At 39.4% G+C, this 14,305-nt stretch overlaps 1 protein-coding gene across 1 annotated transcript in view; it reads left to right on the forward strand.

The window, feature by feature from the left end:
- Positions 1-14,305, forward strand: part of LOC143658371 (WD repeat-containing protein 87-like) — a 107,127-nt gene that overhangs the window by 76,297 nt on the left and 16,525 nt on the right. The window contains 2 exon segments of the mRNA XM_077130475.1: positions 11,161-11,283; positions 13,400-13,570. Coding sequence (XP_076986590.1) covers positions 11,176-11,283; positions 13,400-13,570 — 279 coding nt within the window. The 5' untranslated portion in view covers positions 11,161-11,175.

The following is a 14,305-nucleotide window of genomic DNA, read 5'->3' on the forward strand; positions in this document are numbered from 1 at the left end:
TCTTTTCCAATTCGGATACCTTTTATTTCTTTGTCCTGCCCAATTGCTCTAGCTAGAATTTCTAACACAATGTTGAATAATAGTGGTGACAGAGGACATCCTTGTCTTGTTCCTGATCTTAGGGGAAAAGCTTTCAGTCTCTCTCCATTGAGCATGATGCTACCTAATGGTTTTTCATATATGCCCTTAATCATATCGAGGAAGTTACCTTTGATTCCTATCTTTTGATGTGTTTTTATCAGAAAGGAATGTTGAATTTTGTCAAACGGTTTTTCAACATCAATCAAGATGATCATGTGATTTTTCCGTTTTGATTTGTTAATGTACTGTATTAGACTAATTGATTTATCCCCGTTATATCCTCAACTAATCTTCCTAGCTCTTTACTTTTCTCTTCTCCTTCAGGAACACTAATGATTCTTATATTTGTGCGGTTTGTTTTGTCCATCATTTCCCTGAATTCCAATTCAAATTTTTCCATCCTTTTTTTGCCATGTGCTAGTTTGTGTTCGAAATCAGTTATCCTGTCCCCTAGTTCACTTATTTTTTCTTCTGCCTCTTTAAGTCTCTTGTTGTGTATCTCTAGTATATTTTTGATTTGGTGTATAGCATCTTTAATCTGTGTGATAGCTGCTGTTTTTCTGTTCATTCTTTCCAATTCGTCTTTATGCTTTTCTTGTATCTTCTTGTTCTCCTTTATGTCATTAGCCATCCCATTTACTTTATTCAGTAGAGTTTTCTGAACATCTTTGATTAGTTGTTCCAAAGTCTGTGTCTCCTCGGGTGTTTTAATTTGTTTATTATGCTGGGCTATATCTATGTGCATCATGATAGACTTAGTGATCTCTTCTTTGAGGCATGTATATATCTTGATAGGTTTACTTTGGAAGTTGGTATCCTTCAGTAGTCTAAAGTTTGTATTTGCGGAATGGATATGGAGCAGGATATGGGGCATGGGGCAGGGCACAACAGTATGGTAATGCTTTGCAGCACAGGTATAGGCACAGGTTACAGATGTTATGTGCTGTGAGCATAGGGTGACAGTCGCAGGATAGTGGAGGTGCGTTGCTAGAGCCGAGGGTACGAGGTGCAGCTCAGGTGGTTCTTGAAGCGCAGGAGTACAGTGCGGTATGCAGGACACAGAGGTAGAATGTGGTGGGAGGTAGATGGGGAGGCTGAGTGGATGCACAGAGGCTGGTGTGCAGATAGTCTGTAGGTGGGTACATGGCACATGGGGCTTGTAGGTATCGGTGTGTAGGGTAGGTGGCACAGAGGTTGGGGCACAGGGTGGGAGGGCGCGGGTGTGTCTTTCCATGGGGGGGTGTCCAGAGGGCCCTAAATTTGGATGTGGGTGTGTGTAGGGCCAGGTGTAGGTCACTGGAGTTGGGGGACATGGGCCGGGGGGGTGGTGCCATTGGTAGGCGGTGCCCTGGCATGGGTTCACAGGTGTGGAGTGGGTTGGAGCAGGTGTGCATGCATGTGCAGTGCGGGGGCTGTGTAGCACAGATTTGCCCGTGAGCCCCTGCCAGGTGTGGGGACAGGGCACTTTTGCTGGGAGGTGGGGCAAGTATGCACATTTGTGTGGTGGGGGTTGGGGTGCAGTGGTCCAGAAGTCAGTGCACAAATGCATTGGAAGTGGCTGTGTGGGTCTGCGAGTCTAGGGTGTGGGGTAATGGTATATGCTGGTCTAGGAGGCAGGCCCTTATGTGCACATGCACAGAGCTCAGGGACAATAGGTCGAGGTTGCTATTGCATGGGCTGGGGACAGGCATGACCTGGCTTTGCAGGTCGGCGCTTGATCAGACTTGGGGGTCGTATCTAGGGGCTATGTGTGTATGCGCGCACACATCTGGGAGGGCCGTCAAGTGATGTACATGTGCATAGAGCTCAGGGAGGTGGGATGGGATTGCGTGACTATTGGCTGGGGATGGGTATAGCCTGGGTATGAAGGTGAACTTCTGCAGCCTTAATGTATGTGCTGGTTACTGCCTGCAGAGTGCAGGGCATAGAAGGTGGGTCTCGGAAGGGGTAGAGTGAGACTTTGTGTAGGAGAGGGGGGATTTGGCTGGGGTAGGTATGTACCTGTTTCAGGGTGGGGGTACACACGGATGGAGTGGCGGCAGGGGTGCTTGGGGTATGGCAGAGGGTGGTGCTGGGGTTTAGGTGCATGGGGTGTAGGGTGAGTTGCAGGTCATGGGGCTGTACTGGTGAGGGTAGCAGGTTCAAGGCACTTGGCTTGGCTTATTTTCTGTTACCCATCTCCCTGTCTGTCACTCCTGAGGGGCCTGGGCTTCCATTTGAAAAGGGATGCTTTAGGCACCAGCCTGTCCGGTCTCAGGTTCTCTCCATCTCAGTGCTTCAGCTTTTGTTATCAGGGCCTCCCTGTGTTGTATAGAGGACCCTTCCAGGTCACTTACACCCCAAAATCGCCATCTCAGTCACCTTCCTGTCCCTTTTCTAGCTGTTCCTTGGAGCAGGGGTGTAAGTGACCTGGAAGGGTCCTCTATCTATCCTATTCTGCCATCTTCCTGGAACTCTCCACACTTTTCTCCAGTTCCTCTCTCATAGTCATTCCTGATTTCAGCTACTTTTTCTAGGCCTTACATGTAATTGGTTGTTCACTGATCATATTTAGCTCCTGATTTTGTTATTGAGTATGCAACCTTTTTTTTTTATCAGTGTCTGTATTGCTTTAAAATGACTTTCAGGGACAGCCATGGTAATAATGATACTTGAAAGTTTCTTTGTTAAACAGTGTACATCTGTACCTTATTCATTAAAAAATCCAATGTGAAAATCTGTCATTTTCTGGTTAATTTAGTCTGTTAATTGTGATACTGACATATTTAGAATTGTTCCTATTGCATTATTTCCTTTTTCTTGTATCATGTTTTTTTTTTCCTTTTTATTTTTCTTCTTTTAGTCCTTCCATTGGGTTACTTTGCATTCTTTTAATTCCCATCCTTTCCTCTAAACTGGTTAAATTGTATATTGTATTTGATTCTTTCTTTTTGGTGGCTTCCTTATTTTTTTAACTTTTAATTTTGATCTACTTTCAAACATACAGAACAGCTGCAAAAATAATATAAACCCTATATAGAGAACTCTAACATACTCCCCCATATACCCAAATCCAATTTTAACATTTTTCTCCATTTTCCATAGTATTCTATCTATCCATCTGTCTGTCCCTTTACCCATTTTCTGAACACTTGAGCATATGTTGTTTACATCATATTCTTTGAATACATGTACGTTTCCTAAGAACAAAGATAGTCACTTCCTTATATTTTTTGTTTTTTGTAACATGCTATGGCTTTATCTGAATTAAGTCCAGTTATTAAGTTCAAGAAATTTAAATTGATATGAAGTTTACAGTTTATATTTCAATTTTTCATATGTCCCAATAATGTCCCTCTGAGCCTTTTCTCCTATGTTGCTAGATCCTACTTAGGATTATGTATTGCACTGAATTGTCATTGTCTCTTTAGTTGCTCTTTTTATCTTTTTTTTTTTAATTGTGGGAGCATATATACAACATACACTTTCCCTTCTAAAACACTCCCAAGCATATCATTCAGTGGGCTTAATCATGTTCACAATATCGCAGTGCTAACACCGCCTTTCATTACTAAACTTTTCCTGTCTCCTCAAACAGAAACCCTACACCCATTTTGCATTGCCTCCCATTCTTTCTCCTCCTAGCAACCTGTACTGTAATTTCTGTGTCTGTGAGCTTGCATATTCTGCAGTATTTTCTTTGTAGTTACTATTGGGCTTCACTTTAAAATCTTAAATTTATAACAATCTCATTTGCTTTGATAACGTAAATAATATACACAAATTATGTTCCTATACCTCTCCGTCCCCCACCTTTATATAGCTCTTGTTACGAATCACATGTGTATGCATTATGAGTCTAAAACCACTGACGCCTCATTACATTCTATGAAGTTGTCTTTTAGATCATATAGGAAAAAAATAGAGTTACAAACAAAAAATACGACATTACTTTCATTTATAATTACTCATTTGTTATCCTCATTGGAGATCTTTATTTCCTCATGCAGCTTTGATCTGTTGTCTGTTGTCCTTTCCTTTCAACCTATAGAGCTTTCTTTAGCATCTCTCATAAGGCTGGTCTAGTGGTGATGAACTCCCTCAGCTTTTATTTATATGGGAATGTCGTAATTGCTTCCTCATAGTTTTCCTTTTTTGTAAGCGTGCTATGGCTTTATTCTGAATTTTATCTTGAGGGCAATGAGTATTTTCTGAAAGACTTTAAAGCAAGAAAGAGACTTAATCAGATCTGCATTTTAGAAATATCACCCATTCATGTTCTCAATGTGGCTGCTACTGGCAGTTTTAATTTTTTAAACTTTAATATTTTTATTATGAAATATATATATGAAAAAGTGATAAATTTCCAAAATGCTTTAACAAGTGGTTTTAGAAAAAATTTCAAAGCAAAGTATGGATTACAGTTACCATTTCAGGTGTTTTGTTCTAGCTGCTCTAAAACTCTACATACTAAAAAGAAATATCGATATAATGATTCAGTAGTTATACTCATTTGTTAAATCCTGTCTTTTATGATACAACTCCTCCTCCTCTGGTCCTTTTCCTAATCCTTAGGGCTCTTTTGGCAATGGCCATTCTAACTTCTTCGTATTAAAAAGGGGTGTGTGGGAGGGGATACAACTTGTTGATATTCTTAGACAGTCTGGTAATTCTGAGTTTCAGGAATTATCTAGCCTAGAAACCATCTGGAGGTTATAAAATAAATTTAGTGAGTGAAACTTTTATGAAGTCTCAGATAGCTCTCATATTTGAAAGATACTTTTGCTGTATATAGAATTCTTGGATGGCATTTTTTTGCTTTCAGCATTTTAAATATATCCTTCCACGGCCTTCTGGCCTGCATGATTTCCAATGAGAAATTGGCATTTAATCTTATTGACTCTTTGTATATGCCCTGTTGCTTCTCTCTTGTGGCTTTCAGAATTCTCTTTATTTTCGTATTCAGCAGTTTGATTATAACGTGCCACATGGCATGGTTCTATAGACATTTGGGTTTGTCCTGTTTGTAGTTAGTTAAGTGCCTTGGATGTGTATATTCTTGTCTTTTTGTTAAATTTGTGAAGTTTCTGCCATTATTTCTGTGAGTATTCTCTTTGCTCCTGTTTCTCTTTCTTCTGGTATACTTGTAATAAGTATATTGGTAGGTTTCTAGGCTCTGTTCACTTTTCTTCTTCTTCCTTCTGCTCCTTAGACTGGATGATTGTAATTTTCTTATCTTCAAGTTCTCTGATTCTTTCTTCTGCCAGCTCCAATCAGCTATTGAATCCCCTAAGGAATTTGTAATTTATGTTACTATGGTATTCAGTTCTGCTTGGTTCCTTTTCATAATTTTCATCTCTCTATTGCTATTCTTTTTGTGTTCACTGTTGTTTTTTGATTTGCTTTAGTACTTTGTCCATGCTTTCCTTTAGCCCTTTGAGCATATTTAGGATCATTTCTCTAAAGTCTTTGTGTGGTATATTCAGGTCTGGTCCTCCTCACCAGTGGGTTCTAACTGTCTTTTTTGCCTGTGACATCTGTTCCTGTTTCTTTGCACATTTTGTAACCTTTTATTGAAGCCTGAACATTCTGATGTTTTATTGTGTTATCACTGGAACTTAGACTCTGGGGCATCAGTTTCTTAAGCTTGTATCCTGCTAGTGTTATTGTAGAGCTTTCCTTGAATGCCAGGAGCTAACAAAAAGAAAAAGAAAGAGAAAGTCTATGTAGATTGACCTTTGGAAGCATTCTCCTTTAGGGTTTATCCGTGCAATGAGTTTAGCCAACAGTCGCAGGCTAAAACTTATGTCCTCCCTGGTCCTTTCTGTACATTCCTCTTATGTTGGGCATTGTATGTGACCAATCCTAGAAATTACCCTGTTTACATGGATACAAATATCCCCTTTTCCCTAGGAAATGGTTCCCTCACTGCACTGTATATCCCACAGCCAACAAACCCTTGCTCCAGGCAGCCATTTGACTGTTCTCCCATAGTGTTCTACATGAGAGCTCTGTGAGCTACCTTTATACATATAGGGTAAGTTCTGTGAAGGTGGGTGTCTTAGGCCATCACCAGACACATTGGGCCATGTGTGCTCCTTGTGTGTGCACAAGGGTTACTCTTTTCCCTTTGGAACCAGGGCTGGGAATCACATTGGGCCAGCTGTGAGATGAGCTGGTGGGGTGGGGGAGGAGAAGCAGGATGCCATGAGATCCTACTGCTTTTAAGTAACCTATTTCTTGATTTGGTGCTCACCCTGTTCCTTCAGTAGCTGTTTTCTGATCTTTGAAAAAGATGCTTCTATTCTTAAACTTAATCTGTTCCTGTGGGTGTGAACCCATTGTATATAGGACCTTTCAATGAAAGGTTAAGTTGTGGTCCAGTCTTAATTCTATTACTGGAGTCCTTTATAAGCAAAATGACTTGAGACAGATAGAAAAGCCAGAAGAAGCAGCCAGAAGCTGAAAGTCAGTGGAACCTGGAAGAGAAGGGAGAGGCTAGGAGAGGCCACCATGTACACTGCCGTGTGACAGAGGATCCCAGGACCAAGGATCACTGACAACCAGCCCCAGAATACCACAGTATCCTAGAAGAAAGTATTGCCTTGTTGATGCCTTGATGTGGACTTTTCCTAGCCTCAAAACCATGAGGCAATAAATTGCCATTGTTTAAGCAAAAAAAAGATGGTTCTGCCTGTTGCTGGTTTTTCAAAGTATCTATAGGGGGGTCACCTTACAATTTTAATATGTACATTTAACAAGATATTAAATTGGGCTTTCAGTTTTCTGGGAGTTTTATTTGAGAACATTAGATGTAAATTAACCAATTCAGAATACTCACGCTAAGAGATTGTGAATATTTTTATGACTCCTAGTTCATTACCCTCTTGGCTCTAGATTTTAAATGCTGACTTCTTTAGAGAGAATTCTTGGTGTGTTATGTGGTGTTTCTACTCTTGTTTTTTTCTTCTCATGAGTCAAAGTGAGGGACACATTAGAGGACCATTTGGAGAAAGTCCTTCCCTGTAATACAGGGAGATGTAGATTTCTGACTCACGCCTGGAAAAAAGCTTAAAGATATATAGATTTCAGGAAGTGGTCCGGAGACGGCTCTGTCTATGAAAGTGTCTCTCCAAAGTATGTTTGTGTTTGTTTTGCCAAGTATCCCTAGTCTTTTGGAGGGTTCTCAGTTTCAACTCCCTATTTCATTTTTTTTTACTGTGAAAAATAACATATATACAAAAAGGCAATAAATTTTAAAGCACACCACAACAGTTTAGTTATAGAACAGATTTCATAGTTTGGTATGGGTTATAATTCCATAATTTTAGGTTTTTACTTCTAGCTGCTCCAAGGCACTGAGACTAAAAGAAATATCAATATAATAATTCAGCAGTCACACCAATTTGTTAAACCCCATCTTCCCTGTATAAATCCACCTTCTTCTTTGGTCTTTGTCCTAACCTTAGGGTTATTTGGGTTATGCCCATTCTAACTTTTTCATGTTGGGAGGGGTTGTCGATAATATGTGTGCCAGTTTGAAAGTAAAAGCCATGTTTTAATCCTGATTCAATCTTGTGGAGGTGACCATTTTTTAAACTTTTTAAAAATTGTATAATGTATGTACAAAGCAAGAAAAGAAAAAAGCAACAATTTTCAAAGCACTCTTCAGTAAGTAATTACAGAACAGATCCCAGAGTTTGTCATTTGCTACTATTCCTTCATCTCAAATTTTTCCTTCTAGCTTTTCTAGAATACAGGAAGGTAGAAGGAATATATGTTTTTTTTATCATCACAACTGACTTTTCTTTTTTTTGTGAAAAATAACATATATACAAAAAAAGCAATACATTTCAAAGCACATAGCAACAGTTAGTTATAGAACAGATTTCAGAGTTTGATATGGGTTACAATTTCACAATTTTAGATTTTCACTTCTAGCTGCTCTAAGATATTGGAGGGTAAAAGAAATATCAATATAATGATTCAGCAATCATACTCATTTGTTAAACTCTACCTTCTCTGTATAACACTACAATTATCTTTGCTCTTTCTCCCATTCTTTAAGGGTATTTGGGTTATGCCCATTCTAACTTTTTCATGTTGGAAGGGGCTGTTGATAATATGGGATAGGGGAATGGAACTAGTTGATGTTCTGGAGAGGCTAGTCCCTCTGCATTTCAGGACTTATCTGGAGGTTGTAGGTTCCTGGAAAGTTACCCTAGTGCATGGAACCTTTGTAGAATCTTATATATCACCCTAGGTGTTCTTTAGGATTGGCTGGAATGGTTTTGGTTGGGGTTTGGCAAGTTATGATAGATAGCAATGTCTTAACTGAAGCTTGCCTGAGAGTGACCTCCAGAGTAACCTCTTGACTCTATTTGAACTCTATACCTTATTAGTTACACTTCTTTTCCCCCTTTTGGTCAGGGGAAAATTGTTGCTGCCACAATTCCAGGACCAGACTCATCCCTGGGAGTCATCTCCCATGCCACCAGAGAGACTTTCACCCCGGAATGTCATATCTTACACAGGGGGAAGGGCAGTGATTTCACTTGCAGAGTTGGGCAGCTATTTCTTTTAATAATTCAGCACTGTAGGTTGGAAACTTGATTAGATTATCTCCATGGAGATGTGACTCACCCAACTGTGGATGTGAACTTTGATTAAACGGAGCTGTGACTCTACCCATTCTAGGTGGGTCCTGGAATCCTTTAAAAGAGGAAACATTTTGGAGAGAGTCAGAATGGACAGAAACCTCAGAGCCAACAGAAACTTTACAACAGAGCTGACACAGATGCAGACGTGAGAACAGAGACATGGATGTTTGGAGATGTTTGGAAGCCAGCAGATGTTGCCTTGGGATGTTAAGCAGGCCAGAACCTGGAAAAAGCCAAGGGAAGCCAAGAGATGAAAACCAGCTCTGGAGAAGTAAAGTGAGGAACCACTTACAGGAACAGAGGCTGAAAGCAACAGAGCCCAGGAACAAGGGACCGGCAGATGCCAACCACTTAATATTCTAGCTAACAGAGGAGTTCTAAGCCTATCAGTTTTTCTTGTGTGAAGAACGAACTCTTGTTGGTGCCTTAACTTGGACACTTTCACTTCCCCAGAACTGTAAACTTATAACTTATTAAATTCCCCTTTTTAAAAGCTGCCCCAGTTCTGGTATATCACATTCCAGCAGCTTACTAATGCAATATGGGATAGGGATATGGAACTACTTGGTATTCTGGAGAGGCTGGCCCCTCTGAGTTTCAGGACTTATCTGGCGTAGGAACCATGTAGTGTTTATAGGTTTCTGGAAAGTAATCATAGTGCATGAAACCTTTGTAGAATCTCAGATAAAACCATAGGTGTTCTTTAGGGTTAACAGGAATATTTTTGGTTAGAGTTTGGCAAACCATGATAGGTAGCAGTGTCTAGCTGAAGCTTGCCTATGAGTGGCCTTCAGAGTAGCCTCTTGTCTCTGAACTCTCTCAGCCGCTGATACCTTATTTGTTACACTTCTTTTCCCCCTTTTGGTTGGAATGGCATTATCAGTCTCGTGGTGCCAGGGCCAGGCTCATCCCTGGGAGTTCATATCCCATATTGCCAAGGAAACTTTCACCCCTTAATGTCATGTCCCACGTAGGGTGGAGAGTAATGATTTCACTTGCAGCATTGGGGTTAGAGAGGCTACATATGAACAACAAAAGAGGTCCTCTGGAAGTAACTCTTTGGCATAACTATAGGTCGGCTTGGCTTCCCTGCTACATAAATGAGCTTTACAAGAGCAAGTCTCAAGATCAAGGGCTTGACCTGTTAACTTGGGCCAACTTCCTTCCTATTTCTTATGGGCCTGAGTCCTTATCTATTGTCTATGTCAGGACAATACTACCAAAACCCCTAGAGATTATTGATCAGTTTGAGGTCTGACAATTATACCATCCCCAGGACCATCACAGCAGTAGTTTTCATTCATTGTACTGTCTCTCTTCCCCTACCCCTGCCCACCACTGTCTTTCTGGTTCTTGTAGCTAAGCTACTTGTTATTTTGTCCAGAATCTCTACAAATTTATAGTAGGAAGTTTTGGGGTTATTTTCATCTGGCATCTTGCCAGAACTGGAACTCTACTTAACTTCTTTATGACTGCATTCCATACTAGAATGGTAAATTCCACACAGGCAGGTAATAATTTTTTTTTCAGTGCTCATAAGCACTGAATAAATATTTGTTGAGCAAGTGAGTGACTTTCACATACATGAGTTTTAGATGGTTGATAGATAAAATTATTTAAACAAAAAAGCTACTCAATAAAAAGAGTTAAGAGAGGACTAGAAAGTCAGGTGCCTTCATTATTTCAGCATGCTACAGCCGAATCACCTTAACTCACCTTTCTCCTGCTGCATTTTTTTTCTTCTTTCCTGTCTTCTTTTAAAAATCAAATTTATTTACATGTAACTTACATTCTGATAAAGTGCACCCATTTTGAGTTTACATTTAGATGGGGTTTTTTTGTGTGTGTACTGTATGGTCGGGGTCACATTCCATTCTTTTTCCATGTGATTATCCCATTATTGCAGTACCATTTGTTGAATTTTTGTTTGTTTGTTTTGGAAAGTGCATAAGCTGGGAATAAAGCCTGGGTCCTCCACATGGCAGGTGAGAATTCTACCACTGATCTACCCTTGCACTCCCTCAATGAATTTTGAGAAATTTATATACCCATGTAACCATACCACAATCAACAGCTAGATTATTTCCATCAGCACAAAAGTTTCCTTTTACCCTTTCCCAGGCAATCTCTTTGAATCCTTGGCCCCAGGTAACCACTGATTTGCTTTCTAAAGGATAGTCCCTAAAGGATAGTTTACTCTTTTATAAAATTCCATTGAAATGATATAATGCATCCTTTTGTGTCTGGCTTCTATTTGAGATTCATCCATATTGTGGGGTGTGTCAGTTCATTCTTACCCCTATGAATGAGTTTAGCCTGTTTCTAAAGGAGTACCTCTGCTTCTTTTTCTAACTTTAACCTGTGATCTTTCCTCTTTTTCAGTTTCCTTAATTTACAGTCTCATATCAGATATTTTGATTGTCATTTTTACCTTCTGCAGGTTCTGTGATCCAAGATGTCTGTAAAGAGCTGCGATATGACTAGGATAGCATCTCCACACAGACTTATTCCTGAGTGGAAGGACTTGAAACACCTCATATATGAGAGCCTGAAGAATATAAAGGTGATGTGTATGAGAGGTACACAAATGGTGGGATGGACTAATTATTTGTCCCTGCCAAGGCAGACTATGGCATTGACAAGATGAGCACAGCTTTGGAAAGGTCCTACCAATTCCTCCTAACAACTCCCCCTTTTAGATAAAGATGATAGCTTTAGATATAATTAGAACATGTACTGCTGCAAATAATAGGAAATGGTCTTAACAGTGATTTAAGCTAATAGAAGTCATCTTTGTCTTACATGTTAATGAAAACTTAAGTTCTTTTTCTTTCTTTTCCACCATCCTTAGTAAGTTTACTTCTTGCCCTAAAGTTACATGATAGTGGCTACACTTCCAGGTATCACATCAAATACTAGGTAGAAGAGGGAAGGGCAGAGTATTTAGGACTGCTCCAGCCTTGGAGTACCATGGTGTCATTCTATGTGGCAAGATTTTCTGGGTCCATGATCACCCTAAACAAAGCCAAAGTTTTATTAGGGTAGAAGGTGACAGAAGGAGAGAAAAGGATTGATATAGAGTAGGCACCAATAGTGTCGGGCACAGATATTCTTAGACTTTTAGCATCCCTTGTAGAAAATTATTAATATTGTTGAATAAATGAAGGAATTATTTGTACACGGTGGCTGAAAAGCTGAAAAGAAAGTGATTAATGCAATAAGTGATAGACAAAGGAGCTTTCTGTTTCAATTAAGATGTTTGCAGTATTGAGAGCTATCTCTCAACTCTGCTGCAGCCACTGAATCAGCATTGATAATGGGTGATAGAAGCTCTCAAGAAATCTAAACAATGAGAAATATAGGGAGAAAAGAGATTCTGAGTTGCCGACATTGGCCTTAGTATAGTGTCAGATCCTCTGTGGATGCGGAAAGCGGGTATGGTGGATAGTATAAGAGAGAAGTATTAATATTTCAGTTTAATTCAGTATTTTACTTTCTCACATAGGTGTAATAGAAATTTTGATGTGAAGAAAATAGGAGAGGTATATTCACAGAGGATGTTCAGGAGACAGGTATAGCACTGAGATCCCAAAGACAAACTATGTGAAGCTTAGTTTTGAGTGATCGTTATAAGGAGCTCATATATATACCACTGACATATGCTGCAGCCCTGGGAGATAGTGTATTATCATACGTCCTACTTTGTAATATGTTAAAAGGTATATATATATATATATATATAATATTACATACTATTATATTACATATAATATGTGATATATGTAGGTATATATAATATAGGGGCAGAATACAAAAATGTTAAAACTGAAGCACAGCTAACTCCATGTTGGGAATAGTATAAAGTTTCCTTAGAAACGCATAAGGTTTCCTTGGATGCACATAAGGATAGTGAAGGAAGTACATGTCACAGGGTCTAGCTATCACAGATGGTGGGCATTCTATTATGTTTTTGTTAAGTATGAGTTTCCCAGAGGCAGTTTATCATGTGTGTGTGATTGTGAAAAGAATGGTCCTTTGGGTGTAGACAAGGAACTTTGAGGAATTGTTCCATCTATGACTTGTATATAGATATTTGCCAAGGTTGGGTTCCTTTGTCATACTCATAGAGGTTTGTATTCCTTTTTTACAGAGTGCTTATTTGCTTTGAACAGTCAGTTGTAGTTGTTTAATGTTTGCTTCTCCTGTTGGGCTCTTATCTTAATGTTGTATTTCTACTGTCTGTCATAGTACTTATCAGTTTTTCTCAACTGGGGTCCCTCATCTGAATGATAAAACATAGAAAATGGTCTGAGGAGCTATTTTTCTTAGTTCTCAAAGGATAGTATATAACTAGTAGCATTCTAGGTATGTAGGAGAGAAATTAATTTCTTACTTGAAACGGATACATTAGAACATTAGGGCTTAATTCTCTTATGAAACCTTGGCTGGGAAAGGCTGGAGGTTACTTTGATCAATTAAGATATATTCTGTTGCAAACTGAGGATTTCCGAGAGATGACTCTTCAAACAATGTTTTCTAGTAGTAGGGTGAATAAACAATGGCTATCTAAAAAAACAACAACAAAAAACAAATGTCCACTAATCTCTTAATACATGTTCATTAAATGAATAAATGAGTAGGTGTCAGGCTTCTTGACTCAGGCTGTTCCTTTCATTCAGTTTGGTGAAGAAGAACCAAAGAATGATGTGGTTGCACTAAGTGACTGGCCCGAGACTTTATATCAGGAATCCTACCATCCCAGTAACAAGCCTTTTGTCTGCTTCTACTCCGTCAATGTCAACTATTTTGTCTCCTTAAACTGGGTGCAACCATGTACTACACAAATGCAGGTAAAACTGCTTAGTTTTTTCCCCTCCTTAATACAATTTATATGCGTCATACTTAAACTACTCTCATTTCAGAATGATGGGGGTGATTCTGAATTAGCTATAATAAGTGTCCATCTCCATGTCCCAACATGACCTGGGTGCAATGATCCTTTCTTACCTTTAGTCATTAGAACCTAGCAGAGTTCATACTCTGTTGCTTCCTATTGAAACGGAGCTCGAAGGATATTAAGGAATGATGAGAAAAAAAGAAAGGAAGAAAGAAAGAAAGACACAGACGGGCTCAGGGGGTCTGAAGCTTGAGTTTACTTCAGACAGACTTCAGACAATTTTATTCTCAACCAGATCCTAGTTATATACCACAGGATGTCAATAGATATGCAGGCATTTCCTGAGGGAGCAAGATTTTTATCTCACAGTGTTCTTCATACTTAACATAACTGTTTGGGGTAAACATTCTCTTCCTCCCAGACTGCTCTACATAACAATCTCCACAGTTTACCGCTGCCATCCTGAGGCCAGCAGCTTGCAACAAATTCTGTAGGTCTTGCTTTAAACTCTTGGCTTCTACAATACTCCCCATAAATTGAACTGAAGGCCAAAAAAGGACCGTAAGCGTGGTGCTTCTATCACATACACACCTCCTAGTACCAGGAAACTCCACAGTCAAGCTGTCTAGTCCCTTTCCTTAGCCCCAAAAGAAGAAAATACTATCTAAACTTTTAGCCCTTTCCTCTC

This window comes from Tamandua tetradactyla, chromosome 16, assembly GCF_023851605.1.
Source record: "Tamandua tetradactyla isolate mTamTet1 chromosome 16, mTamTet1.pri, whole genome shotgun sequence".
Taxonomy (NCBI): domain Eukaryota; kingdom Metazoa; phylum Chordata; class Mammalia; order Pilosa; family Myrmecophagidae; genus Tamandua; species Tamandua tetradactyla.